The sequence below is a fragment of the Coregonus lavaretus genome, assembly GCF_964263955.1.
Source record: "Coregonus lavaretus genome assembly, chromosome: 7".
In the NCBI taxonomy this organism is placed as follows: Eukaryota; Metazoa; Chordata; class Actinopteri; order Salmoniformes; family Salmonidae; genus Coregonus; species Coregonus lavaretus.
In genome coordinates this window covers 39,575,834-39,603,366 of record NC_139994.1, presented here as the reverse complement: position 1 = coordinate 39,603,366, position 27,533 = coordinate 39,575,834, and the positions used below count along the sequence as shown (strand labels likewise).

At 40.7% G+C, this 27,533-nt stretch overlaps 1 protein-coding gene across 1 annotated transcript in view; it reads right to left on the bottom strand.

The window, feature by feature from the left end:
- LOC311132386 (uncharacterized protein) overlaps positions 1-27,533 on the bottom strand; it is a gene marked incomplete at both ends in the record, with an annotated part of 161,782 nt that overhangs the window by 89,677 nt on the left and 44,572 nt on the right. Inside the window, 3 exons of the mRNA XM_084165651.1 lie at positions 23,343-23,387; positions 24,585-24,611; positions 25,692-25,736. Coding sequence (XP_084021777.1) covers positions 23,343-23,387; positions 24,585-24,611; positions 25,692-25,736 — 117 coding nt within the window. The remainder of the gene's footprint in view (positions 1-23,342; positions 23,388-24,584; positions 24,612-25,691; positions 25,737-27,533) is intronic.

Here is a 27,533-nt window from a genome sequence, read left to right as displayed (position 1 = left end):
TTTACTCAGTACTTTGTTGAATCAATTTTGGCAGCGATTACAGCCTTGAGTCTTCTTGGGTACGATGCTACAAGCTTGGCACACCTGTATTTGGGAAGTTTCTCCCATTCTTCTCTGCACATCCTCTCAAGCTCTGTCAGGTTGCACAGCTATTTTCAGATCTCTCCAGAGATGTTTGATTGGGTTCAAGTCCAGGCTCTGGCTGGGCCACTCAAGGACATTCAGAGACTTGTCCCGAAGCCACTCCTGCATTGTCTTGGCTGTGTGCTTAGGGTCGTTGTCCCGTTGGAAGGTGAACCTTCACCCCAATCTGAGGTCCTGAGCGCTCTGGAGCAGGTTTTCATCAAGGATCTCTCTGTACTTTGCTCCGTTCATCTTTCCCTCGATCCTGACTACTCTCCCAGTCCCTGCCACTGAAAAACATCCCCACAGCATGATGCTGCCACCACCATGCTTCACCGTAGGGATTGTATTGGCCAGGTGATGAGCGGTGTCTGGTTTCCTCCAGACGTGACGCTTGGCATTCAGGCCAAAGAGTTCAATCTTGGTTTCATCAGACCAGAGAGTCTTGTTTCTCATGGTCTGAGAGTCCTTTAAATGCCATTTGGCAAACTGCAAGCGGGCTGTCATGTGCCTTTTACTGAGGAGTGGCTTCCGTCTGTCCTCTCTACAATAGAGGCCTGATTGGTGGAGTACTGCAGAGATGGTTGTCCTCCTGGAAGCTTCTCCCATCTCCAGAGGAACTCTGGAGCTCTATCAGAGTGACTTTCGGGTTCTTGGTCACATCCCTGACCAAGGCCCTTCTCCCCCGATTGCTCAGTTGGGAAGAGTCTTGTTGGTGTCAAACTTCTTCCATTTAAGAATGGTGGAGGCCACTGTGTTCTTGGGGAACTTCAATGCTGCAGACATTTTTTGGTACCCTTCCCCGGATCTGTGCCTCGACACAATCCTGTCTCGGAACGCTACGGACAATTCCTTCAACCTCATGGCTTGGTTTTTTGCTCTGACATGCACTGTCAACTGTGTGACCTTATATAGACAGGTGTGTGCCTTTCCAAATCCTGCCAATCAATTGAATTTACCACAGGTGGACTGCAATCAAGTTGTAGAAACATCTCAAAGATGATCAATGGAAACAGGATGCACCTGAGCTCAATTTCCAGTCTCATAGCAAAGGGTCTGAATACTTATGTAAATAAATTCTAAAAATCTGTTTTTGCTTCGTCATTATGAGGTACTGTGTGTAGATTAATGAGGAAAACAATTAATTTAATAAATTTTAGAATAAGGCTGTAACGTAACAAAATGTAGAAAAAGTCAAGTGGTCTGAATACTTTCCGAATGCATGTACGTGTTCCCCAGCAGAAGTCTGACATCCCCAGGGAAGAGCAAGGCTCTTTCTGTGGCCGGTATCATTTCTGTAGTGTAACAACACAAATCATGGTATAAGCAGAAAGTAAGAAGAAGAAAGTGTGAGTGGTGACACAGCGCTTCAGTATTTGATACTTTTTAAAACACTCATACGTTTTATATTTTTAAAACGCATATATTTTATAACTTACAACTTTTGTTTTACAGTGGGGAGAACAATTATTTGATACACTGCCGATTTTACAGGTTTTCCTACTTACAAAGCATGTAGAGGTCTGTAACTTTTATCATAGGTACACTTCAACTGTGAGAGACGGAATCTAAAACAAAAATCCAGAAAATCACATTGTATGATTTTTAAGTAATTAATTTGCATTTTATTGCATGACATAAGCATTTGATACATCAGAAAAGCAGAACTTAATATTTGGTACAGAAACCTTTGTTTGCAATTACAGAGATCATACGTTTCCTGTAGGTCTTGACCAGGTTTGCACACACTGCAGCAGGGATTTTGGCCCACTCCTCCATACAGACCTTCTCCAGATCCTTCAGGTTTCGGGGCTGTCGCTGGGCAATACGGAATTCAGCTCCCTCCAAATATTTTCTATTGGGTTCAGGTCTGGAGACTGGCTAGGCCACTCCAGGACCTTGAGATGTTTCTTACGGAGCCACTCCTTAGTTGCCCTGGCTGTGTGTTTCGGGTCGTTGTCATGCTGGAAGACCCAGCCACGACCCATCTTCAATGCTCTTACTGAGGGAAGGAGGCTGTTGGCCAAGATCTCGCGATACATGGCCCCATCCATCCTCCCCTCAATACGGTGCAGTCGTCCTGTCCCCTTTGCAGAAAAGCATCCCCAAAGAATGATGTTTCCACCTCCATGCTTCACGGTTGGGATGGTGTTCTTAGGGTTGTACTCATCCTTCTTCTTCCTCCAAACACGGCGAGTGGAGTTTAGACCAAAAAGCTATATTTTTGTCTCATCAGACCACATGACCTTCTCCCATTCCTCCTCTGGATCATCCAGATGGTCATTGGCAAACTTCAGACGGGCCTGGACATGCGCTGGCTTGAGCAGGGGGACTTTGCGTGCGCTGCAGGATTTTAATCCATGACGGCGTAGTGTGTTACTAATGGTTTTCTTTGAGACTGTGGTCCCAGCTCTCTTCAGGTCATTGACCAGGTCCCTGCCGTGTAGTTCTGGGCTGATCCCTCACCTTCCTCATGATCATTGATGCCCCACGAGGTGAGATCTTGCATGGAGCCCCAGACCGAGGGTGATTGACCATCATCTTGAACTTCTTCCATTTTCTAATAATTGCGCCAACAGTTGTTGCCTTCTCACCAAGCTGCTTGCCTATTGTCCTGTAGCCCATCCCAGCCTTGTGCAGGTCTACAAGCTGTTTTCAACTCATTTAGAGGGCTTAAGCTGTTACATATAAAAATGCAAAGTTTGATGTCAAAGATGGACGTTCTTGATATCTGGGTGCATGACACGAGCCCGGATATTCTGGTTCTCACAGGAACGGCTAAATGGTTTGATCCCGGATAAGGACATTGACATTGCTGATTACAACATCTTCAGGTGTGACAGACTACAGTATACTGTATATGTGAAATCAACTCTTGTTCTCTAAATATCACTATCCCCCCAATTGTTTTGCTTTTGGTTATAGATGTGGCCATAAAACAAACTATGCATTTATATGTTGCGGGGATTATTTCAAGCCTTTTCTCTCATCTGAAGTGATGCTTTTAATCAGCATTTTATCTCGGCAGGCTTTTTATTTGAAATAAATGGTGGTTTAGTTGACCCTGGTCAGTCATTTGACTGCTCTTCCCTCTCTCAGTCTTTAGTTGGCATGATGGAAGATTCGTCAACTTCTAGTGAATGTGCTAGAAACCCTGCTTAAAATGTGCTAGACACCCTGGGGCTGTGATAGATGAATTTGTATGTTTAATGTAATGACTAATATATTCCACCCCGATATTGTATAACTGTGTAAACTGTGTTAGAGTTATAAGACAATAAAACATTCCAATTTGGAAGGGGACCTGGAAACAGTTAAACATTAACATTCCAACAGGGAAGGAGATCTAGAAACTGTTAAACTTAAACATTCTATCCTGTGGAAAGTCACAGGTCGCCTAAAGGTGGGTGGAGCATGGTCCTTTATGTGAACGCATATAAAAAGGCTGTTCTTTTTAGCGGGAGAGCTCTCATTAATAAAAGACTGATCTATTGCAGACTGGGACTTTGTTAATTCTTTATTAACCAGAGCCTTAGAACCTCTGAGAATTATTCAAAGCTTGAGTGATAGTTGAGTTCAACCATTGAGATAGCAAAATTCTCGTGACAGGCTGCTTTGCTTGATCCTTTCTTGCTGCAGCCTTTTGCTCCCCTGATTGTGGAATCATTTGACACATATTATTTCCCTGACGATTATCTTGGGTAATTTCCCTAGGCTCTGGAAGGCACACTGTGTTTCTTCTTATGGTCCTGTGTGGCTCAGTTGGTAGAGCATGGTGCTTGCAGCACCAGAGTTGTGGGTTTGATTCCCACGGGGGACCAGTATGAAGTAAATGTATGTACTCTGGATAAGACCATCTGCTAAAATGTATGTTGAGTTTCCTTGATAATACTTAAGGGTAGAATTTGGGCCCTGTAATTTTAACTATCTTTAAAAACAATATTGGTTTGTCTGTAAGAAATTGTAACCTCCACTTGTATTCAGATGATACTGTTATGTATTCTGTTGCCCCTTCTGTTAACAAGGCTCTTTCAGAGCTACAATCTGCTTTATTTGCTTTGCAGAAAGCCTTTCTTGAACTGAAATTAGTACTTAATGCAGGTTAACTAAGTATATGTTATTTTCCAAAAAGCTTAATAATGTATCAGATGATTTATGCATACAGTGCATTCAGAAAGTATTCAGGACACTCCGCTTTTGAAATATAAAAAATAAAACACAGAAATACCTTATTTACCTAAGTATTCAGATCCATTACTATGAGACTCGAAATTGAGCTCAGGTGCATCATGTTTCCATTGATCATCTTGAGAGGTTTCTACAACTTGATTGGAGTCCACCTGTGGTAAATTCAATTGATTGGACATGATTTGGAAAGGCACACACCTGTCTATATAAGGTCCCACAGTTGACAATGCATGTCAGAGCAAATACCAAGCCATGAGGTTGAAGGAACTGTCAGTAGAGCTCTGAGACAGGATTGTGTCGAGCATTGAAGATCCCCAAGAACACAGTGGCCTCCACCATTCTTAAATGGAAGAAGAAGAAGTTTGGACCCACCAACACTCTTCCTAGAGCTACCCGCCCGGCCAAACTGAGCAATCGGGGAGAAGTGCCTTGGTCAGAGAGGTGACTAAGAACCCGATTGTCACTCTGACAGAGCTCCAGAGTTCCTCTGTGGAGATGGGCTAACCTTCCAGAAGGACAACAATCTCTGCAACACTCCACAAATAAAGCATTTATGGTAGAGTGGCCAGACGGAAGCCACTCTTCAGTAAAAGGCACATGACAGCCTGCTTGGAGTTTGCCAAATGGCACCTAAAGGACTCTTTGACCATGAGAAACAAGATTCTCTGGTCTGATGAAACCAAGATTGAACTCTTTGGCCTGAATGCCAAGCGTCATGTCTGGAGGAAACCAGGCACTGCTCATCACCTGGCCAATACCATCCCTACGGTAAAGCATGGTGGTGGCAGCATCATGCTGTGGGGATGTTTTTCAGCGGCAGGGACTGGGAGACTAGTCAGGATCGAGGGAAAGATTAACAGAGTATAGAGAGATCCTTGATGAAAACCTGCTCCAGATCTCTCAGGACCTCAGACTGGGGCGAAGGATCACCTTGAGTGGCCCAGCCAGAGCCCACTTGGAGTTTGCCAAAAGACACCTAAAGACTCTCAGACCATGAGAAACAAGATTCTCTGGTCTGATCTTTGGCCTGAATGCGTCACGTCTGGAGGAAACCTGGCACCATCCCTACGGTGAAGCATGGTGGTGGCAGCATCATGCTGTGGGGATGTTTTTCAGTGGCAGGGACTGGGAGACATGTCAGGATCGAGGCAAAGATGAACAGAGCAAAGTACAGAGAGATCTTTGATGAAAACCTGCTCCAGAGCGCTCAGGACCTCAGACTGGGGCGAAGGCTCACCTTCCAAAAGGACAACAACTCTAATCACACAGCCAAAACAACGCAGGAGTGGCTTCGGGACAAGTCTCTGAATGTCCTTGAGTGGCCCAGCAAGAGCCCGGACTTGAACCCGATCAAACATCTCTAGAGAGACCTGAAAATATCTGTGCAGCGACACTCCCCCTCCAACTTAACAGAGCTTGAGAGGATCTGCAGAGATGAATGGGAGAAATTCCACAAATACAGGTGTGCCAAGCTTGTAGCGTCATACCCAAGAAGACTCTAGGCTGTAATCGCTGCCAAAGGTGCTTCAACAAAGTACTAAGTAAACGGTTTGAATACTTATGTAAATGTCATATTTCAGTTTTCTTTTTTTTTATACATTTACCAAATTTTCTAAAATCCTGTTTTTGCTTTGTTATTATGGGGTATTGTGTGTAGATTGATGAGGGGAAAAAAAACGATTTCATTCATTTTAGAATAAGGCTGTAACGTAACAAAATGTGGAAAAAGTGAAGGGGTCTGAATTCTTTCCGAATGCACTGTATGTACATTGGATGGTGCTCACATTGATTGTGTCCCTGCTTATAAATATCTGGGTAGCTTTCAAAAAGCATATTAATGAGTTAGTTAAGAAGTTAAGAATTAAAATGGGCTTCCTTTATAGGAATAGGCTGCCTCTCTTTTAATAGCAGAAAACAAATAATTCAGTCGACATTCATACCAGTGATAGATTATGTTGATATTGTCTATATGAATGCGGCTGCCACTGTATTGGAACCTTTGGACGCAGTTTATCATAGCGCACTGCGCTTATTTACGGGCGACAGGTTCAGTACACATCACTGCTTTCTGTATCAGATTTAGGGAAGGGGATAGCAGCTCTGTAGAGTGTTCACTAGCTGGCACAGTGGTCACTAGCTGGGATAGCCACAAAATCTGATTTTAAACCTAACCTTAACCCTAACCTTAACCACACTGGTAACCCTAATGACTTAAATTTAAACCAAAAAGCTAATTTTTGTTTTCATGACTTTTCACAATATAGACAATTTTGACTTTGCAGCTGGCCTAAGGGGAAATCGCTCAGTTCTGCCTCCAGGACAAGACTCATGAAAATAAATGTCAACCTGCAAGGGGATAGCTCTAGCGATTGTAGGGCCGTTGGTGGGGTAGGGAACAGAGAGTGAGGGGCTGGGCCTTTTGACTGGTGCCGATTTTGCGGTTCTACTTCACATGCGCCTTGCTCTCAGAAGTTGCCAAGGAATGCCTGCCCTGTCTTTTATGGGAGTCATTACGATGCACATTACATTACAATACAAGGCATGTTTATTTGCTGAATTTTTATGTTGCCAATAAACTGCATCAATAGTTACAGCTGGATATCGCTCTGCTCGAACTTTTTTTTTACAGATGTTTTCACAACTTAGCACTAGCTTGTTACAAATTTAATTGAGGCTAAAACAGATACGATGATCTGAGGGGATGGATTTTACACTACAGCTTGTGCTATTCTTCAGCTCTGAAGAACAGGTTCCTCATGCACATATGTTTTGATCACTGTATCTAGCTACTGATTAGTAGCTAAAGTTCACAATCTGCTTTTGAATGAGCATTTAAACAAATATCCAGTATGTTTAACCCCCCTTTTCTTTGTTAATACAAAATGGCACAAGGACAAGGATCTGGATATATATTGAGCAATGTGATTAAAGGCTTTGTTTTGGCTCTGATAGACTGTCAGATTGTAACTGTGCAGATATCAAAGTAAATGCTGTTGTGAACCTGTTGATTTCTGGTAGAGAATCTGCCTTTGTTACAATTGTCTGTTACAATTACCTGGGCCTCTCAAGAAAACATGGTAAATATAACTTAACCGAGGCAATCAATGGGCGTCAAATGGATGCATCTGACTGCCTGCAATACAAAACTCACATACATACTGTATATTTATTGTCAACTGAACATTTGAAAAGTTAAAAAACGTTATTATGGTGATACTAAAGTTACCACATAAAATCCACTAAACTTGCCATATGAAGACATTTGCAAAGTATCTGCAGCCTGTTCGAATTTTCGCAATGGATATGTGACAAGTGAGGCTTGCAAAACCATTGAAGCACAAAATGGTTTTGATATTAGTACTGTTTGAATATTAGTGGCATAGGGAGGTATACAACCAATCAACACTAAACTCTGCAGCTCCTGCCAAACAATTACCACTGGTGACAGGTGACACAAACAGTTGTAGCCATGCTACGACACAAGACAAACCAAGCCAGAGAAGTGACTGAAAGGTCTCAAGATGTTGAGTAACAGTACAATGCATACTGACACATCGCTTAATCACTCCCAAGTGAAAGACAGTAATCAAGAAAGATGAAAAAGAGGCTAAGACGCCAAGAGGCACCATAAAAAGTGCTGATGTGTCCCAATTGGGACTATTACCACGGCTAAGCTATAGCCTGTGACTTACACAGAGCACAGCAGGGCAGGGTGCTGTCGATGTGGCAGCACCTTGTCATAAAAGCCAATAATAGACGTCAAAAAAGTAGAAAACTGTGTATTGGCACTTAAATAATAGCATAAAGCCCATATGTAAGATGCATGAAACAGGCGGTTGCCATGCAGCAGTGGTGCCAGTGAGGGTGACCGAAGTAGAGTATTAATCAGGCTATGAAGCCAAAGCGGTGTGGTGACTAATTTGTACCATGGGCAGAGATGAGCGTCATACTCAATATTATAGCCTGGGGCTTTGGCGTTAATCCCTGCCTCAGTTTTCCTCTAATGATTGAGCAACAGTATATGTGAGGGACCATAAATTCTGATTGGCTCAGAGACCAGCTAGTGGCACTGCCAGCAGTTGAACCATAGCCAGATGACTGACCTCAAATTTGAAAGGTAACTCTTCACCACTATGGCCCAGGCCAAGCTCCCACAGCTCTCCTAGTCTAAACCTACTCAAGATCCAATTAGAGAGTTTACTTGGTTTAGCTTTTTTGACCGGAAAATGATTTTTCCACCTCACATGTCTGACTTTTGGACAGAGCTAGTCACAGCTAATTTCACACCTTGTTAAATATTTACACATATTACACAAAAAAGTTATTGTTTTAAGGAGCTAAAGCCATGCATGTAAACTGTGGTGAGATTTGTTTGTACCGCAGCCAGTGCTGGACATGTAAAAGGGGTTAGAGAGAGAATGTTGAAATGGAACAGATTCTGTCCTGCTTGGCAAATGGTTTATCAAAATTATTGAATACCAATGCTGTTTTTTAACAAACGCGCCAGAGTTTGAAAGTTTTTGTTATATTGAACATGACATAACAATATAGACATTTCAACTAATTATATGAAGAGTGCTCTCTCTTGGTCCTCTTTGTGTTATGATGCAAGTTAACCCTTTTACCAAAGAGCACCTTCTACCTATTGTATTCCAGCAGTGCTTCACTTCCTTCAATTTTCTTTAGACTAGAATGTTGAAAAAGGTGAGAAGAAATCCTTTATTCTTCAATGCATGCTGCTTTTGATTCGAAGATATAGGCCTACTCAGAATCGCTTGTTATGAAAGGCATTTAATGTTTATGTTTTTTTAATAACTGCAAGATGTGTTACGACTATGTTTTGGATGGCCATCTGTGCCAGCACAGCTTTTTCTAGGATCTGGTGTTCTGCTCTGACAAGCTCATTGGTGCCCCCATCACTTGAAGAGTTGGGGGGCATGGAGGGGGGAAGCTTGTGTCATTTTGTGTTTTTCACACTTTACATAGCAGCTGTCAAAACAATCTCACTTTATATCTGTGCAAACTCAGAGCTGACTATTCTCATTGCCATCTCTGTTTCACCAACCACATTGCAGATCCCATAGCTTCACCCTGTAACGCATATTATCACATGTTTCCTGGTGTCTGTGTGCACTAGGCTTAATTCTCATCTCCAGTATGGGAGCACCCAAAGCCCCTGCCTCCTTTGAAAGGGCTTCACAAAAAGCAATTGACAAAACCTGGACCCTCGAGTGGGTTTTAGTCGGTTAGTTCGTAATACAGAACCCAACTTGCTCATTGGTGAATCACACATCGTCTGCCTCGTCTAATCAATGCTTAGTTGCTTTTGGTTATGACAATAGTTTATTATCTAAATTGTCTAGTAGTAGTTAGTATCTAAGCAGCCAAGGCATATACCACCATGAGAGGGGGAACTGAGAGAGAGCATAAGGTTATACAACAGCCCATATACCATGAAATGTGTCGCTTTGCATCTTCCTATTACCTTCTGGTGTTTTCCACAATGATATCCATGAGAGCTACTAAACAATCAAATCCTGTGCATCTGACTGTTGTTAGATTAGTTTAGATATGCAGAGACTTTGAGTTATTCCGTGATTTATTTACCACCATATGTTTGCGTTCTTGTGTTCTTTGGAAAAAGTCTGCTGCTCACATTTTGCACCGAGACAAGAGACAAGGTTTGATAAACTACTATTGTTCATCTAGATGAAGGAGACAAGAGACAAGGTTTGATAAACTACTATTGTTAATCTAGATGAAGAATAACCTGCTTTTTAACTTCCCACTGGGCACACCATGTAATTTCAACGTGGACAATTTCAGTAATATTTGGTTGAGCCCTTGATGGATGAGATTACAAACTACACTGAACCAAAAAATGTACGCAACATGTAGAGTGTTGGTCCCATGTTACATGAGGTGAAATAAAATATTCCAGAAATTCTCCATACGCAAAAAAAGCATATTTCTCTCAAATGTTTTGCTCAAATTTGTTTACATCCCTTCAGTGAGCATTTCTCCTTTGTCAAGATAATCCATCCATCTGACAGGTGTGGCATATCAAGAAGCTGATTAAACAGCATGACCATTACACAGGTGCACCTTGTGCTGGGGAAAATAAAAGGTCACTCTAAAATGTGCAGTTTTGTCACACAACGCCACAGATGTCTCAAAGTCTTTCTAAATGGTCTACTCGTGAGACTTTTGCCGTCATGCTTTTGCATTATTCACAATTCACATCGGCCTACCTGCAGTGCATACTCTTGTACGGTTACCAAAGATGTGATCCTCTAAACATATTCAACATTTTCAGTCCTATAACGCCATATCAACGGTAGGCATAGGCTATATCTTGTATATTGAGTAAGTACAATACAATTTACGGGAGCCTAGTATTTTTTTTTTTTACATGCGATGCGTAAAGGCCTAGACTCGCTGAAGCCAATTACAGCAATGTTGACTGTCAACACTACAAACATATTGAGCAATGTTGAGCAACATGGATGTTTGTTTTTTTACTGTTGCTATCCCTCGTTACTGTAGCCTATGCTATTTAATAAACTGTAGCATCAACCACAATGGACTCAGATGAGAATATTCTGTGCCAACGCAAAGGCTGTCAATAACCTACAGAAGTTGAGACAAACGCATGCAGTATTAAGCTATGGAATGTTTGATTGGCCAGTGAGTGGCCAAGCCCTCGTCACACCTACAAATTGTTTATTAATCAAAACCCAGCCCTTTCACGCCACCACCAGCTATTGAACTCATAATTCCGGGTGTGAAAATAGCAAAAATATTTCTGACACATCACGGACATATAACGCTACCGCCAGCACTTAGATTTACCATTGCATTAGGTTTGTTAAAATAGAGTCCCCAATGTGCTATGCTTACAGGTGTGATGAGGGCTTGGCCACTCAGAGTAAAAAATATAACAAATCCTTTGTTCTCTATAGAACTTTCAGATCTTGTTATAATGAGAAATCAGGCCTGAGCCAAGGCTAGAACAATGTCTTCTTTTCAGGTAATTGAGAAATAGATGCACTTCCTCAATCAAGTAAGCTAAATCTAGCTACTTTCTAAGTGCTATCTCAAGTACTGCTGGTGATATGTCTACATTTTGGAAAACAGTTAATGACTGAAGCGTGGAAATTCCTCTCCTTCCCTGCCTAAGCAAGTTGTGTCAGACTCATTACTGAAAAATAAATAGATAAGTGATCACTTTAATAAGCATTTTATCTCGGCAGGCTTTTTACTTGAAATAAATTGTTGTTTAATTGACCCTGGTCAGCCAGTTGACTGTCTGCCCCTCTCTCCAGCCTGGTCACATAGACTAGACGTAACATAGTAAAGGTAAATCCGGGACACTCAAATTAGTATGATATGTTACATTTGGTATGGTTACATGAGACAGAAGGTTACTTCAGACAAAAAAGAAAGGAGGGTAGTTGGTCGGAGTGGATAGGTAGGCATATAACGCAAACGTCTAGCAACTCAAAGGCTGTGAGTTCTAATCTCATCACGAACAACATTAACATTTTAGCTAATCAGCAACTTTGCAATTATTTACTACTATCTAGCTACTTTGCAACTACTTAGCATGTTAGCTAACCCCTCCCCTAACCCTAACCTTAGCCGTTTTAGCCAACCCTTCCCCTAACCCTAACCTTAACCCTTTAACCTAACTCCTAACTCCTAACCTTAACCCTAACCCCTAGCCTAGCTAACATTAGCCAGCCAGCTAACATTAGTGTTAGCCACCTAGCTAACATTAGCAGCAACAAATTGTAATTTGTAACATATACAACATGGATTATTGGACATCCACAAATGAATATATACCATCCGAAATGTAACTAAATGGAGTGTCTTGGATTTACATACAGAATAATACGAAATGCTCTAAGACCAGGTTGCTTTCCCAGGCTCTAGTTGGCTCAATCAAAGTTCTGTCAACTTCTAGTGAATATTTGTTAATTTCAACAACTTTCTACTTGTGATGTGCTAGATGCATTGCAAAAGATTGATGTAGAAAAATACACTCGGGCTGATTTGCGTGATCCTTTCTTGCTGCAGCTTTCTGCTTCTCTGATTACAAAATCTGTAACACATATTTGTTTACCTTACAATTATTTCTGGTACCATCCCCAGGGTCTGGAAGGCGGCCCACATACTCCCCCTTCACAAAGGTGGTGACCCGTGTGACCTAAATAATTATCGCCCCATTTTCAAACTCTCCTTGGGAAATACTAGAATCCTTGGCAAATACTCAACTTAGATCCTTTTAAACTACAAAATGTATTCTAAATGTACACCAGTCAGGTTTCAGACCAAGTCATAGTAACATCTCTGCTATTTCTTTGGTTTTAACCCATAAGAGTCTAAGCCCTGTCTAAGCCGGGGGGTTCTTCTAAGCTATATGGAATTGTTTTAAGAAGGTCATACCAAGGATCATTTAACTATTTGATTTTGAATTTTAAGACCCCTTGAAGTATAAAAATATATATATACAGTGGGGAGAACAAGTATTTGATACACTGCCAATTTTACAGGTTTTCCTACTTACAAAGCACGTAGAGGTCTGTAACTTTTATCATAGGTACACTTCAACTGTGAGAGACGGAATCTAGAACAAAAATCTAGAAAATCACATTGTATGATTTTTAAGTAATTAATTTGCATTTTATTGCATGACATAAGTATTTGATACATCAGAAAAGCAGAACTTAATATTTGGTACAGGAACGTTTGTTTGCAATTACAGAGATCATATGTTTCCTATAGGTCTTGACAAGGTTTGCACACACTGCAGCAGGGATTTTGGCACACTCCTCCATACAGACCTTCTCCAGATCCTTCAGGTTTTGGGGCTGTCGCTGGGCAATACGGACTTTCAGCACCATCCAAAGATTTTCTATTGGGTTCAGGTCTGCAGACTGGCTAGGCCACTCCAGGACCTTGAGATGCTTCTTACGGAGCCACTCCTTAGTTTCCCTGGCTGTGTGTTTCGGGTCGTTGTCATGCTGGAAGACCCAGCCACGACCCATCTTCAATGCTCTTACTGAGGGAAGGAGGTTGTTGGCCAAGATCTCGCGATACATGGCCCCATCCATCCTCCCCTCAATACGGTGCAGTCGTCCTGTCCCCTTTGCAGAAAAGCATCCCCAAAGAATGATGTTTCCACCTCCATACTTCACGGTTGGGATAGTGTTCTTGGGGATGTACTCATCCTTCTTCTTCCTCCAAACACGGCGAGTGGAGTTTAGACCAAAAATATATATTTTTGTCTCATCAGACCACATGACCTTCTCCCATTCCTCCTCTGTATCATCCAGATGGTCATTGGCAAACTTCAGACAGGCCTGGACATGCGCTGGCTTGAGCAGGGGGACCTTGCGTGCGCTGCAGGATTTTAATCCATGACGACGTAGTATGTTACTAATGGTTTTCTTTGAGACTGTGGTCCCAGCTCTCTTCAGGTCATTGACCAGATCCTGCCGTGTAGTTTTGGGCTGATCCCTCACCTTCCTCATGATCATTGATGCCCCACAAGGTGAGATCTTGCATGGAGCCCCAGACCGAGGGTGATTGACCGTCATCTTGAACTTCTTCCATTTTCTAATAATTGCGCCAACAGTTGTTGCCTTCTCACCAAGCTGCTTGCCTATTGTCCTGTAGCCCATCCCAGCCTTGTGCAGGTCTACAATTTTATCCCTGATGTCCTTACACAGCTCTCTGGTCTTGGCCATTGTGGAGAGGTTGGAGTCTGTTTGATTGAGTGTGTGGACAGGTGTCTTTTATACAGGTAACGAGTTCAAACAGGTGCAGTTAATACAGGTAATGAGTGGAGAACAGGAGGGCTTCTTAAAGAAAAACTAACAGGTCTGTGAGAGCCGGAATTCTTACTGGTTGGTAGGTGATCAAATACTTATGTCATGCAATAAAATGCAAATTAATTACTTAAAAATCATACAATGTGATTTTCTGGATTTTTGTTTTAGATTCCGTTTCTCACCGTTGAAGTGTACCTATGATAAAAATTACAGACCTCTACATGCTTTGTAAGTAGGAAAACCTGCAAAATCGGCAGTGTATCAAATACTTGTTCTCCCCACTGTATATATATATATATATATATATATATATATATATATATATATATATATATATATATATATATATATATATATATATTTGATGAAACATTATTTTGGGCCTTACTGCTATTAACCCATACAAACGTATTGAATAACAGATTCACTAAATGGAACAACAGAAAGTCGCAAAAAATCTAAAGGAAGTTTGTTCTGAAGTGTCTGTCATATATATGTGCGATATAACAAAGGTCAGGCAACATTATATATGTTTTTATATGTATTTAACCCCTTATGTTTTGGCACTAAACAGTCTAAGCCCTGTCTAAGCAAGGGGATGTCTAAGCAAGGGGAGGGGCAGGAGGGGTGGTTCTACTAAGCTATATAGAATTGTTTTAAGAAGGTCATACCAAGAATCATTTTGCTATTTGATTTAGAAATGTAAGACCCCTTGAAGTATCAAAAAAACATATTACAAAATAATTTAATGAAAAATATTATTTGGCCTTACTGCTATTAACCCATACAAAATAATTGAATAACAGATTCACTACATGGAACAACAGGTAGTCCCCAAAAAATAATCTAAAGGAAGTTTGTTCTGAAGTGTCTGTCCTATATCTTAACATATCAGAAATATATTTTTTTTATGTGTATTTAACCCCTTACTTTTGGCACTCTCCTTCGGAAAGTATTCAGACCCCTTGAATTTTTCCACATTTTGTTACGTTAGAGGCTTATTCTAAATGGATTAGGTATTCAGACCCTTTGCATAAGTATTCATACCCTTTGCCATGAGAATTGAAATTGAGCTCAGGTGCATCCTGTTTCCATTGATCATCCTTGAGATGTTTCAACAACTTGATTGGAGTCCACCTGTGGTAAATTCAACTGGTTGGACATGATTTGGAAAGGCACACACCTGTCTACATAAGGTCCCACAGTTGACAGTGCATATCAGAGCAAAAACCAAGCCATGATGTCGAAGGAATTGTCCGTAGCGCTCTGAGACAGGATTGTGTCGAGGCACAGATCTGGGGAAGGATACCAAAATATATCTGCAGCACTGAAGGTCCCCAAGAACACAGTGGCCTCCATCATTCTTAAATGGAAGAAGTTTGGAACCACCAAGACTCTTCCTAGAGCTGGCCGACCGGCCAAACTGAGCAATCGGGGGAGAAGGAGTGCTCAGGACCTCAGACTGGGGCGAAGGTTCACCTTCCAAAAGGACAACAACCCTAAGCACACAGCCAAGACAACGCAGGAGTGGCTTTGGGACAAGTCTCTGAATGTCCTTGAGTGGCCAGCCAGAGCCTGGACTTGAACCCGATCGAACATCTCTAGAGAGACCTGAAAATAGCTGTGCAGCAACTTGACAGCGCTTGAGAGGATCTGCAGAGAAGACTGGGAGAAACTCCCCAAATACAGGTGTGCCAAGCTTGTAGTGTCATACCCAAAAAGATTCAATGCTGTAATCGCTGCCAAAGGTGCTTCAACAAAGTACTGTGTAAAGGGTCTGAATACTTATGTCAATGTGATATTTCAGTTTTAATTTTTTATAAATGAGCAAAAATGACAAATAATTTGTTTTTGATTTGTCATTATGGGGTATTGTGTGTAGATTGATGAGGGGAATAAAAAAAATCAATTTTAGAATAAGGCTGTAATATAACAAAATGTGGAAAAAGTCAAGGGGTATGAAGGTACTGTACTTCCATTAATTTTTTCAATTGGTACCGGGGGACCTTCAGAAAAGTATTGTGCGGCCTGTGAGCAACCTAGAACATGTACGTGTTTGCGAGAGCCTCACCATCATATTAGTGTGTAACCCAAACTGTTCGGACACTACAGACAGAAGTTGGCAGATCGGCTGTACTGACTTCAGACGAGTCCCAAGACCCTATGGGGGTTGTAGAGCCAAACGTAGAGCAGAACACCATTATGTTAGTGAGAGTCTCATCTTTCCATAGAGGGGTCATAATAGTTTGCAGGCCAAACTGTTCGGACACTACAGACAATTTTGTGAGAAGACCGACTTTCGGGATGTCTCATGGTCTGACAAACACCGCTCTAGCTCTGTCACCTTTCACCACAAATGCGAAAGTGTGACATAGAAATTTGCAGTGGATTGAGATGGATCCAATGCAAAAAACAGATATCTCTAGTTTAAACTCACAGATTTTGATGTTTTTTTTTTATTATGCTACCTAATTAGATTTCCGCGGAGGCGTGGACATTGACCTTAAGGGTTTTTAAATGATGTTCTTAATTGTTTGGATGAGAAGAAACACTGTTCAGCCCTTTTTATTGACCTGTCTAAAGTATTTGACACTGTGGATCACTCATTACTTATTCAGAGGTATTCATAAATTGGCCTGGACCAGGCTGCATTAGCTGGTTTGAAAATCAGAACACAGTGTGTATTTACTGATGGTGTTAATTCTGGTTTTCTGGAGATAACAAAGGGTGTCCCACAGGGCTTGATTCTTGGTCCGGTTCTTTTCACTATTTACTTTAACAATATTTATTTATCTGTAAAAACTTTCACCTGTATGCAGATAACACTGTGGTGTATGCTATTGCCCCCACAACTGACCAGGCTCTGTCATAGCTTTAGTCTGCCTTTATTTCCCTGCAGAAAGCCTTGGTTGAACTGAAAGTTGTACTTTCAAGTATATGTTATTTTCCAAATCACATAAAAATGCATCTGATGATTTATGCATACGTACTTTGGATGGTGCCCTTATTGATCATGTCCCCACTTATAAATATGTGCACATCTGGATTGACAAAAGCTATCGTTGATGAGTTAGTTATGAAATTAAGACATAGGCTTCTTCTATAAGAACAGGTCCTGCCTTTCGTTAAATAGCAGAAAACAAATAATTCATTCCGGTTATTGACTATGGCAATATCGCCTATATGAAGACGATACTGCCACTGTATTGAAGCCATTGGATGCAGTTTATCATAGCACATTGCGCTTTATTATGGGCGATAGGTTCAGTACACGTCATTGCATTTTGTATCAGAAAGTAGGCTGGCCCTCCTTGAAGTCTCATAGATCAATGCATTGCACTCTTTTTGTCTATAAAGCCCTCTTGCATAAACGTCCACCATTACCTCATTGTTAACCTTCAGACGTATAAATTACCAGACCCGGACTCAGGGAGATTCCTTCAATCTCCACCGAGTTAAGTAAATCTGTTTTTAGTTTTTCTGCACCTCTCATGTGGAATGATCTCCAAAAGTCCTTAAAGTTGGTGGAGTTGGTGCCTTAGGGCAGTTCAGGCAGATGTTAGAGGGCCTTTTTACTGAAGAATGTGTTTGTTTCATATGATTGTGTTTTGCTTTTCGTGTTTTGTGTTTTGTGTTTTGTGTTTGCTTTTCATGTATAGTGTAATTGTTGTTTATTAATGTGTTCATGCAGGGCTTATCTGCAAAAGAGACCGTGCATTACTCCCTGCTTAAATAAAGGTTAAATAAAATATGGAAATAGGGACGTTTCTTTTTCCATGGTGTGTCTACTGTGGGACTGGAATGTGATGTGGCATATGTATCAGACTTTTATTCTGAATATTCCCCTCGAGGCACTTTCAAGTTGTGATGGCCACAGGGAGATAAACATGCATTCTGATAAGCCCAGTCATTGCATAACATTTCTTAATGCAATCCATGGAAAAACACACTTTTGAAAGCATACCGTATTTGATGGCCACAGCTATAAGAGGGGGATCCCAGCTTTCCCTTGCTACTATACAGAACAAAAGTATAAACGCAACATGCAAACAATTCAACGATTTCACTGAGTTACAATTCATATAAGGAAATCAGTCAATTGAAATAAATTAATTAGGCCCTAATCTATGGATTTCACATGACTGGGCAGGGGCACAGCCATGGGTTGGCCTGGGAGGGCATAGGTCCACCCCCTTGGGAGCCAGGCCTAGCCAATCAGAATGAATTTTTCCCCACAAAAGGGCTTTATTACAGACAGAAATACTCCTCAATTTCATCAGCTGTCCGGGTGGCTTGTGTCAGACGATCCCGCAGGTAAAGAAGCCGGATGTGGAGGTCATGGGCTGGCGTGGTTACAAGCGGTCTTCGGTTGTGAGGCCGGTTGAACTTGAGACATCTGTGGCATTGTGTTGTGTGACAAAACTGCACATTGTAGAGTGTCCTTTTATTGTCCCCAGCACAAGGTGTGCCTGTGTAATGATCATGCTGTTTAATCAGCTTCTTGATATGCTACACCGGTCAGGTGGATGGATTATCTTGGCAAAGGAGAAATGCTCACTAACAGGGATGTAAACAAATTTGTGCACAACATTTGAGAGAAATATGTTTTTCTGCGTATGGAACATTTCTGGAATATTTTATTTCAGCTCATGAGACATGGGACCAACACTTTACATGTTGCGTTTATATTTTTGTTCAGTATACATTTATTTCTCAACTCCTAAAAATGAGCGAACTGCACCATTTTAAAATGTGAGTATTTAGCAGCATGGTTTAGGCATGTTAGCGCTCAGCCTGTCGCATTGAGTGCATAGTGGAGAACGGGGCAAACATTTTACCGGGGTCAGTTGTAACATATATTCACAGAGTGTTTATACATCATTGGCTGTGTACCAGTGGAACGTTTTTTGGGGACATTGAAGTTATCAATATGTTGTATGTAATTATTTTTCTAATGAATCTATAGGCCTAATGTAGCACAGTCAAATTGTATTAATGTGAAATTAATTAATATCTATTATAAATGTGTTGAAAAGCTCTTCTTCAAATGCAACTGAGATGCTTTTTTGAATGTTAAATTAATACAAATTCATTATAAATGTGTAAAAAATATCTAAGCACCTATAAATACAATCGTTTTCAAGCCCACTTTCTGTCATAAGCCTCTTTCAAAAAAAAATGTGGAGTGTAGTAAAATGTGTGGTGCGTGTTAGTGCTGTCCATGGTGGTGAAATGGGTACTCGAGGAAGGTTGAAGTTCAAAAGTGGTAATTGGTTGGTAAAATAATAAGCACACAACACAGGATATTTAAAGACCCCCTCCAGCAATTTTCTAACTTTTCCCGTTGAAATATTATATCTCAAGTATAAATACAGTAATGTACACACACTTAAGGGTAAAAAAAAAGCTAAATACATATCTGCTATTTTCTAGTTGTCAATTCAAGGAGTCGGCAGGGGTTGGTTTGTGTCATCGGCCATGCTTGCGGGAACAATAGAGGCCAAGCCCACCCTGCCATGTTATGTGAAGACCTGCACCACCTATTGAAATGCACCTTTTGTTAGGTAAATCATGTGATAAATGAAGTGCTAAGGTGGCTGGAGGGGGTCTTTAACCTTTTCACGTGCGAGTTCCAAATATCTCTAACGGTCGCCCCAGTGTAAAAAAAATGTAAGCGCATGATGTCAGATTGCACTCACTGTTCCAAAATTTGATTGTTATGCAACAGGGCAGTTAACCTGCGCTGCCCTCAAACTAAGGCAAACTGCCTGCTAATTTTCTATAGGCTATGTTTCAATTTCTAATTATTTTCTAACAAGTTAGATTTTCTAACAATAGTTTGAATTGAGGTGTGTTCCGCCTCCTAATTAATTCACATAACAAGTAGCCCGTTTCACTGTTGTGGACACTTTATGCTTGAGGCTTTACTGAGCCGGACAAACTTCTCTCTTCGACGAGAGCCCAAGCACTTCTCCAGTGTTTCCCCAGATCAAGTATGAATACATTGCACATCTCTAGTTAGAACAGGCCTTGCACAAACTTTTTACCCCTGGCACATTTTCTGGCTGGCGACCGCATTATCTTCATTGTTGTTTTCCTTACAAATAATAACTTTGGACATGTGTGTGTTCCTATCAAAGTAAGTGCCTTATTTTCTGTATATCGTGTTGTCGTTTCTACTGTAGCATTCCATTGTATGTTTAGAGCATAATGTATTTACTGTTTTATTTACATGTTTTCAAGTACTGGTGACAACTCATGCAATCTTATTCTTGCATAGATTGTAATATGATATATGTAAAAAACGTTTTGGAAGGTTGTACTGATTATGATGAGCTAATGCTACAGTGAGGGAAAAAAGTATTTGTTGCCTTGGCCGTGTGTTTTGGGTCATTGTCATGCTGGAATACCCATCCACGACCCATTTTCAATGCTCTGGCTGAGGGAAGGAGGTTCTCACCCAAGATTTGATGGTACATGGCCCCGTCCATCGTCCCTTTGAAGCGGTGAAGTTGTCCTGTCCCCTTAGCAGAAAAACACCCCCAAAGCATAATGTTTCCACCTCCATGTTTGACGGTGGGGATGGTCCCCTGCTGATTTTGTATGTTTGCCCACTGACAAAGAAATGATCAGTCTATAATGTTAATGGTAGGTTTATTTGAACAGTGAGAGACAGAATAACAACAACAAAAATCCAGAAAAACGCATGTCAAAAATGTTATAAATTGATTTGCATTTTAATGAGGGAAATAAGTATTTGACCCCCTCTCAATCAGAAAGATTTCTGGCTCCCAGGTGTCTTTTATACAGGTAACGAGTTGAGATTAGGAGCACACTCTTAAAGGGAGTGCTCCTAATCCAAGCTTGTTACCTGTATAAAAGACACCTGTCCACAGAAGCAATCAATCAATCAGATTCCAAACTCTCCACCATGGCCAAGACCAAAGAGCTCTCCAAGGATGTCAGGGACAAGATTGTAGACCTACAAAAGGCTGGAATGGCTACAAGACCATCGCCAAGCAGCTTGGTGAGAAGGTGACAACAGTTGGTGCGATTATTCGCAAATGGAAGAAACACAAAATAACTGTCAATTTCCCTCGGCCTGGGGCTCCATGCAAGATCTCACCTCGTGGAGTTGCAATGATCATGAGAACGGTGAGGAATCAGCCCAGAACTACACGGGAGGATCTTGTCAATGAACTCAAGGCAGCTGGGAAAACAATTGGTAACACACTACGCCGTGAAGGACTGAAATCCTGCAGCGCCCGCAAGGTCCCCCTGCTCAAGAAAGCACATATACATGCCCGTCTGAAGTTTGCCAATGAACATCTGAATGATTCAGAGGAGAACTGGGTGAAAGTGTTGTGGTCAGATGAGACCAAAATGGAGCTCTTTGGCATCAACTCAACTCGCCGTGTTTGGAGGAGGAGGAATGCTGCCTATGACCCCAAGAACACCATCCCCACCGTCAAACATGGAGGTGGAAACATTATGCTTTGGGGGTGTTATTTTCTCTATATGTTAACAAATACTGACAGTAGGCCTATATAGGCTATTTTCTCAGCACATACAATGCATATGCTCTTGGCTGAGGTCAATATCAGGATCTTGATATGCATTTTGATATGCTAAATAAGGACAATTTCTAATGCTTATTTGAGTTTTGAGGACATGCTCAATAATTAGGCAAATATTATATCCATATAATTCTTTCAGACACTATAATTTTTGTATTCCCTCTGGATAATGACGCACACAAACCACAAGCTAAAAAGCACTCTAACTGGTAGCCTAGCAACAATAATCACTTATTTTCTGCTGCGGTGTTCCAACTGTCATTTTTGAATTTGGGCGGAACAAATGAGTGTGTCAACAGTGTGATCGAACTGACAACTGGAGAAACAAATAAGTGAGAAGCTGTTCAGAAAATACCCCAAAGAAGTTAAAGCTAGAGTGAGTAACTAATTTGAGATATGTTTTATTTATCTTAGTAACTAGAATTAAGAACATTAGCTAATTTGGCGAGTAGCCAGTAGGGCTAGCTAGCCTTGATAGGGGAGTAAAAGCTAACTTGTAGCCTAGCTAACAAATAACGAAATTGCCTTGAAGGGAAAACATTTTTATACCCTATTAAACCTCAAGGTGACAGGTAATGTTTTAAAACGTTTTAAGTATTTTCTATTACTGGTTAATCTAAGCTAACTAGCAAGCAAACTAACTAAGGAACTTGGCTAGCTAGTTAGTTAGTTCCAGTTCGTTTTCTCGTCATGAATGAAGCAGGTAACGTTAGAGTTGCTACCTTGTGCTATGGATATGTGAAATGAAAATATTGTCTTGCAATATCGACAAAATTGAATTAATGATTTATGCATTGACAATTTGGAGTGGATCAGAGACCAACACTCTACCACCACATTGGGTCTGGACTGCGAGGGCCCGTAGCTGACGACCCAATCTCCACCCCCCATCGCATCGTCCATAATAACAAACAGGGCAGACAGTGGTATTGAGGGAAAAGGGAAGGGGTCTGAATACTTTCCGAAATCACTGTGCTCTTTATATCTAATATTGACCCATTTTGACCAGTGCCTGCCCTGCGTGCCTGGTCGGTATTCGGCCATGATTACTACAAGTTTAGATAGCAGGCTAGACTAATTTACCAATCTAAAAATTGTTAGCAGACATGCTAATTGAGTGATTGTCAGTGACTGACATAACAAGAGAAAAACTGTTGATTCACAACCAAATTTCGAAATTGCACCTCGGGTATTCTACTATTCTAACTCTAAACAGTAAGTTGAGACCCGACTGAGTTTTTAAACCAACCAATAAATGTTTTTTAGCTTAGCAGCCGGGAGCCCTAAGCAACCGTTTATGTTGCTTATGTCTGGAGCCGGCCCTGCTTAATGATAAATGGTCCCATATTAGCTCAAAAAGCATCCAACCAGGAATTTAACAAAACCGAAGCGCAACAATTAGGCCCACTTACGTTCAAAGAAAGAGTGTTAACTGTCAGGGGTGCCTGCCTTCTTTGTTTAGGTTCTGGTTTCTCTAGCTATTGGTGCTCCTTTCCAACATTGGTTTCTCACATGGCTAACATTAAGCTGTTGCTCCTTTCTAGAACTAGGTCCTCGCTCCATCAGGTTCGAGGAGTAAACACAAAGGAAGGAATGTGAAGTTGAATTTACATACCTTCTCCCCGGCTTCACCTCTTTGACCATCTTCTCCCAAGTCACCCTGTGTGAAAAACAGCAGATAAGCAAAGATACAGTACCAACAATTCTGAAATGGCTTATACATAATTTACAAACAGATAGGAACGTTGCAAATTAAATGGCAACATTGTGGCTATTCAAAGCAGAACACATGTTCTAATAAATAGTAGCTTCACAGGATTTGTTAACAAATGTCAGTTGACAGCAGGCAAAGCTCAGTAACACACTATAGGGGCTGATTTCACATCTTGGCTTCTGTAGTCTCGTCCATAGTCTCGACTAACATGAGAAACACCATAAATGTGGACAATTGCAAGAGCATTGAACAGATTGCTGCTGGAATCACTGAGAGGTAGTGAGAAGAGGCTATGTCCCTTTGGGCATGCTAAACAAGGCCCTGGTGCCATTGAGCTGAATGAGTCACCACATCCCCTCCTGCCTCCCTGGGCCAGGGGACGGGGTGAGAGTTTTCACCTACCTCTCGCACCCAGCCAACAATAGCAAATCAAATCTTTAGAACCGAAGGGACGGAGCTGGGACTTTTGTTTGCGCATCATCACTGCTGCATAGGTTCCTAATCTTGGCTGATTAGGTTCCACCAAGGCCTTGCAACAGAGCTCGGTCCTAGGAGGGCTCAGTGACTCAACTTCATTGACTCTGCTGATGTCCGTAAAATTGGAGGGACTTGTGACATGCTCTCTAAAGATGGTTTGGTTCTAACGTCACAAGTTTGTCTAGGGCTTAGAGATAAAGTGATTCCATGGAACCTTTCTATAAATGACAACACTGCAATGTTGTATGGACCGGTATAAAACTAATCCTGATTAGTCAACTACTATATGTAATCTTAATGGCAGTCATGACCATGTCAAGTTAGTTGTCATAACCTATTATGACTTATTATGCCTGTCCATGACATGTCTTATATCATGCTACAGTTTAAAGATGGAAAAACAAGTTAACTGTTACTCTAAAACAAGTTAGCTATAAAACATTCATAACTTGAACTTTAGTGAAGATCTCCAATTGATATCCATGCACAATTAAAAACTGAAAATAGTGAGTAGCCCTTAAAACCAATACAGAAAAGCTGTTTTCACAAGATCATTTAACATTATAGAATAATATATTTTAGAACCTCAATAAAATAAAATAAAATTTGCATGGGAGGGATGGGTGGGCTGAACATGAAGTCTGAAGATTAAAATCAGGTCTTTACCTTTTCACCTCGCTCTCCCATTTCACCCTATTGGAAAAGAAAGCAGATGGCGTTAAATCACACAAAAGCTCTGGGAATGTTGAGGTTAGGGGAAATTATGGCAGCCAGTCCCAGATTGTATCTGGGGTTAAATTCACATTTGATTATAAAAACGGGTCTCATGTTTCGGCTGCTCCCTCCTTAGATACCCTCTTTGTTGTTAAACATGTTTGACATTCTCTAAACATTATCCAATGATTTAAAAGAAACTCTCTCATACACTGACGAGATATTACGCTCAGGCCGGGATTCAATCCGATCCGCATTAGATCCGCGTTATAGCGCGTTTGACATTTAAAGATAATTTCCGATTGAGCCGAAATGCGTTTACAGTGAAGCGTTTACCGTGAATGCAATCTCTGCGAACATCTGGGAAATGCCTTTTTAAGTCACATTGGGGCTGTCCAGCCTGCTGCGCTATTAATTGAATTACTGGCCTCAGTCTAAAGCACAGAGCTAACACAACCTGCTAACGCTGTTGTTCTACCAATACCCCAATATCACAGGATATTGGGTAACAGAGGGCATAATTACACCAGTATATTTACCTCACTGATTTGAAAATTTTAATTTGTTTCACAGGACTCACAGATGACCATGGTGACATGGTAACATGGTTGATTGTTATGACAATGTTCAACTCTATAAAACTTTTTTTTTTTTTACTATAGTGCATAAACCTATCATGTTTCCAATCAGTATTTATAAAAAGAAAGAAACTCCATCACTTGTATGTTTTCTTCATAAAGGAGAGCAGTTTACAACTCTCTATAAAACGCTGTTGAAGGCCTATTGACAGAAATGTCCATTAAATTGTTTGTGGAGCATCCAAGATCACCAGTGTTTTGGAGTGTATTCATTTTCTTCCTCCAGCTCTGTAAATGTATGACTCATAAAATGATAATATTTTGACCATTGAAGCAGGTATCTTGAAAGTGTAGGATTATGGCAAATGATTTGAAAAACAAGTGTTGAGGAAACAAAAAGAAACAAAAGCCTGGCTCCAAGAATATGTCACGAATGCAATGTGTTGAACGATAAGAGCATCCATGACAGTGTGTCACAAACCTTGGCACCAGGGATTCCATCTAATCCTGATGTACCCACATCCCCCTACAGACAACAAAACACACAGCTTATTCAGATGTCCTGTATCTCTAGAAATCATTTAAACACAGAAGGAAGGTTATGAGGTAAAATGAGGCCCTCGGTTTTTAATAATATAATAATAATATGCCATTTAGCAGACGCTTTTATCCAAAGCAACTTACAGTCATGTGTGCATACATTTTTACGTATGGGTGGTCCCGGGGATCGAACCCACTACCCTGGCGTTACAAGCACCATGCTCTACCAATTGAGCTACAGAGGACCCCCAGGTACAAATAACCTCAAAGTAGGTTATAGGTTTGATTACATTTAGGTCAAAGAATAGGGCAACTCGCTAACTGTGTATTTCCTATGATTAACAACATGATAGCAACCTGAAAAGATATTGAAACATATGTATAACTGAAACGTATCTATGGCCAGGCTACCTACTGTAAGTTGCATTCACTATCACATTATTTATAGATCTATGGGCCATGGTTTTTCACTGGCTGGCACTTTATGTACTGTACTGTATGGTGCACGTGCACCTCTGTTGATTCAACACACTTTCACAGCTTATTGTGAAATATACACAAATTACTTATTCGAAATTCATGACAGGTCCACTTTTTCGTGTGTATTACATGATTTTCATCACAACGCATTTTGTGTGTATTACACGGTTTTCTTTCTTCATAACGCATTCGTGTACATTACACAAATTCCAATTTGTTGTGGCTAACATTAGCTAGGCTAGCTAGGTGGATAACGCTAGCTAGGCTAGGGGTTAGGGTTATGTTTAGGGGTTAGGGTTAGGTAACATGCTAGCTAAGTAGTTAAAGGGTTAAGGTTAGTGATAGGGTTAATGTTAGGGTTAGGAGAAGGGATAGCTAACATACGAAGTAGTTGCAAAGTAGCTAAAAAGTAGTAAGCAGTTGCAAAGTTGCTAATTAGCTAAAATACTAAAGTTGTCCATGATGAGATTCAAACACACACCCTTTGGGTTGCTAAACGTTCGCGTTATACTCTCACCTATCCTCCCCGACCAACCTTCCTCTTATCGTTTCTGTCTTAAGTAACCAATTGTCTATATGTGATTGTAATTCACTACAAACAAAATTGTGTACTGCACATGAAAAAATACACTTTTTCGTGTGCCTGACACAAATTTCCAATAAGCAATTTCACAATAATCTGTGGGTTGGTTGATTGGATAGCAGTCTCTTAGATTTGATTGATATTATCTGAGGTGTTGTAAAATACATCCATACAGGCAACCATTGCCTCAAGCTTAGCGTTGAAGTCCATGTGATGTCGTTTTATGCCTCATACTATTTCTTGGTGTTTTTTAAAAGGTTTAATAAACCATGTTTATTTGGAAGTCCAAGCATTGTTTACATGAATAGGAGTGATGCACAGTTTCAAACATTACAATGTTCAAATCAAACATTGAGTCAATAGCTACATACAGTACTATTTAAGATCAAGGGCGTTACCCATGTAATGCTAATAAAACCCATACATCATGCAATTATCTATAGGCCTGCACATGTACGTAATTGACATAACGATGATGGAATGTTGTCATAATGATGATGGAATTTGATTAAAATCCGCCATGAGTGTTGCTCCTTTCATATCTTTTAAACGTTTGCTGAGACTACAAAGACAGTACCTAAGAGTTTTTGTGTTGTTGTTATTTTCAGGAAAATACTTCATTATCTTTGTAATGGGGAAATGTGTTAAACTGTTTTTCTTTTCATGAATAGATACTTTGTGTGAATTAACTTTTAAATCAATTTTTTTTAAAGCTTTGGG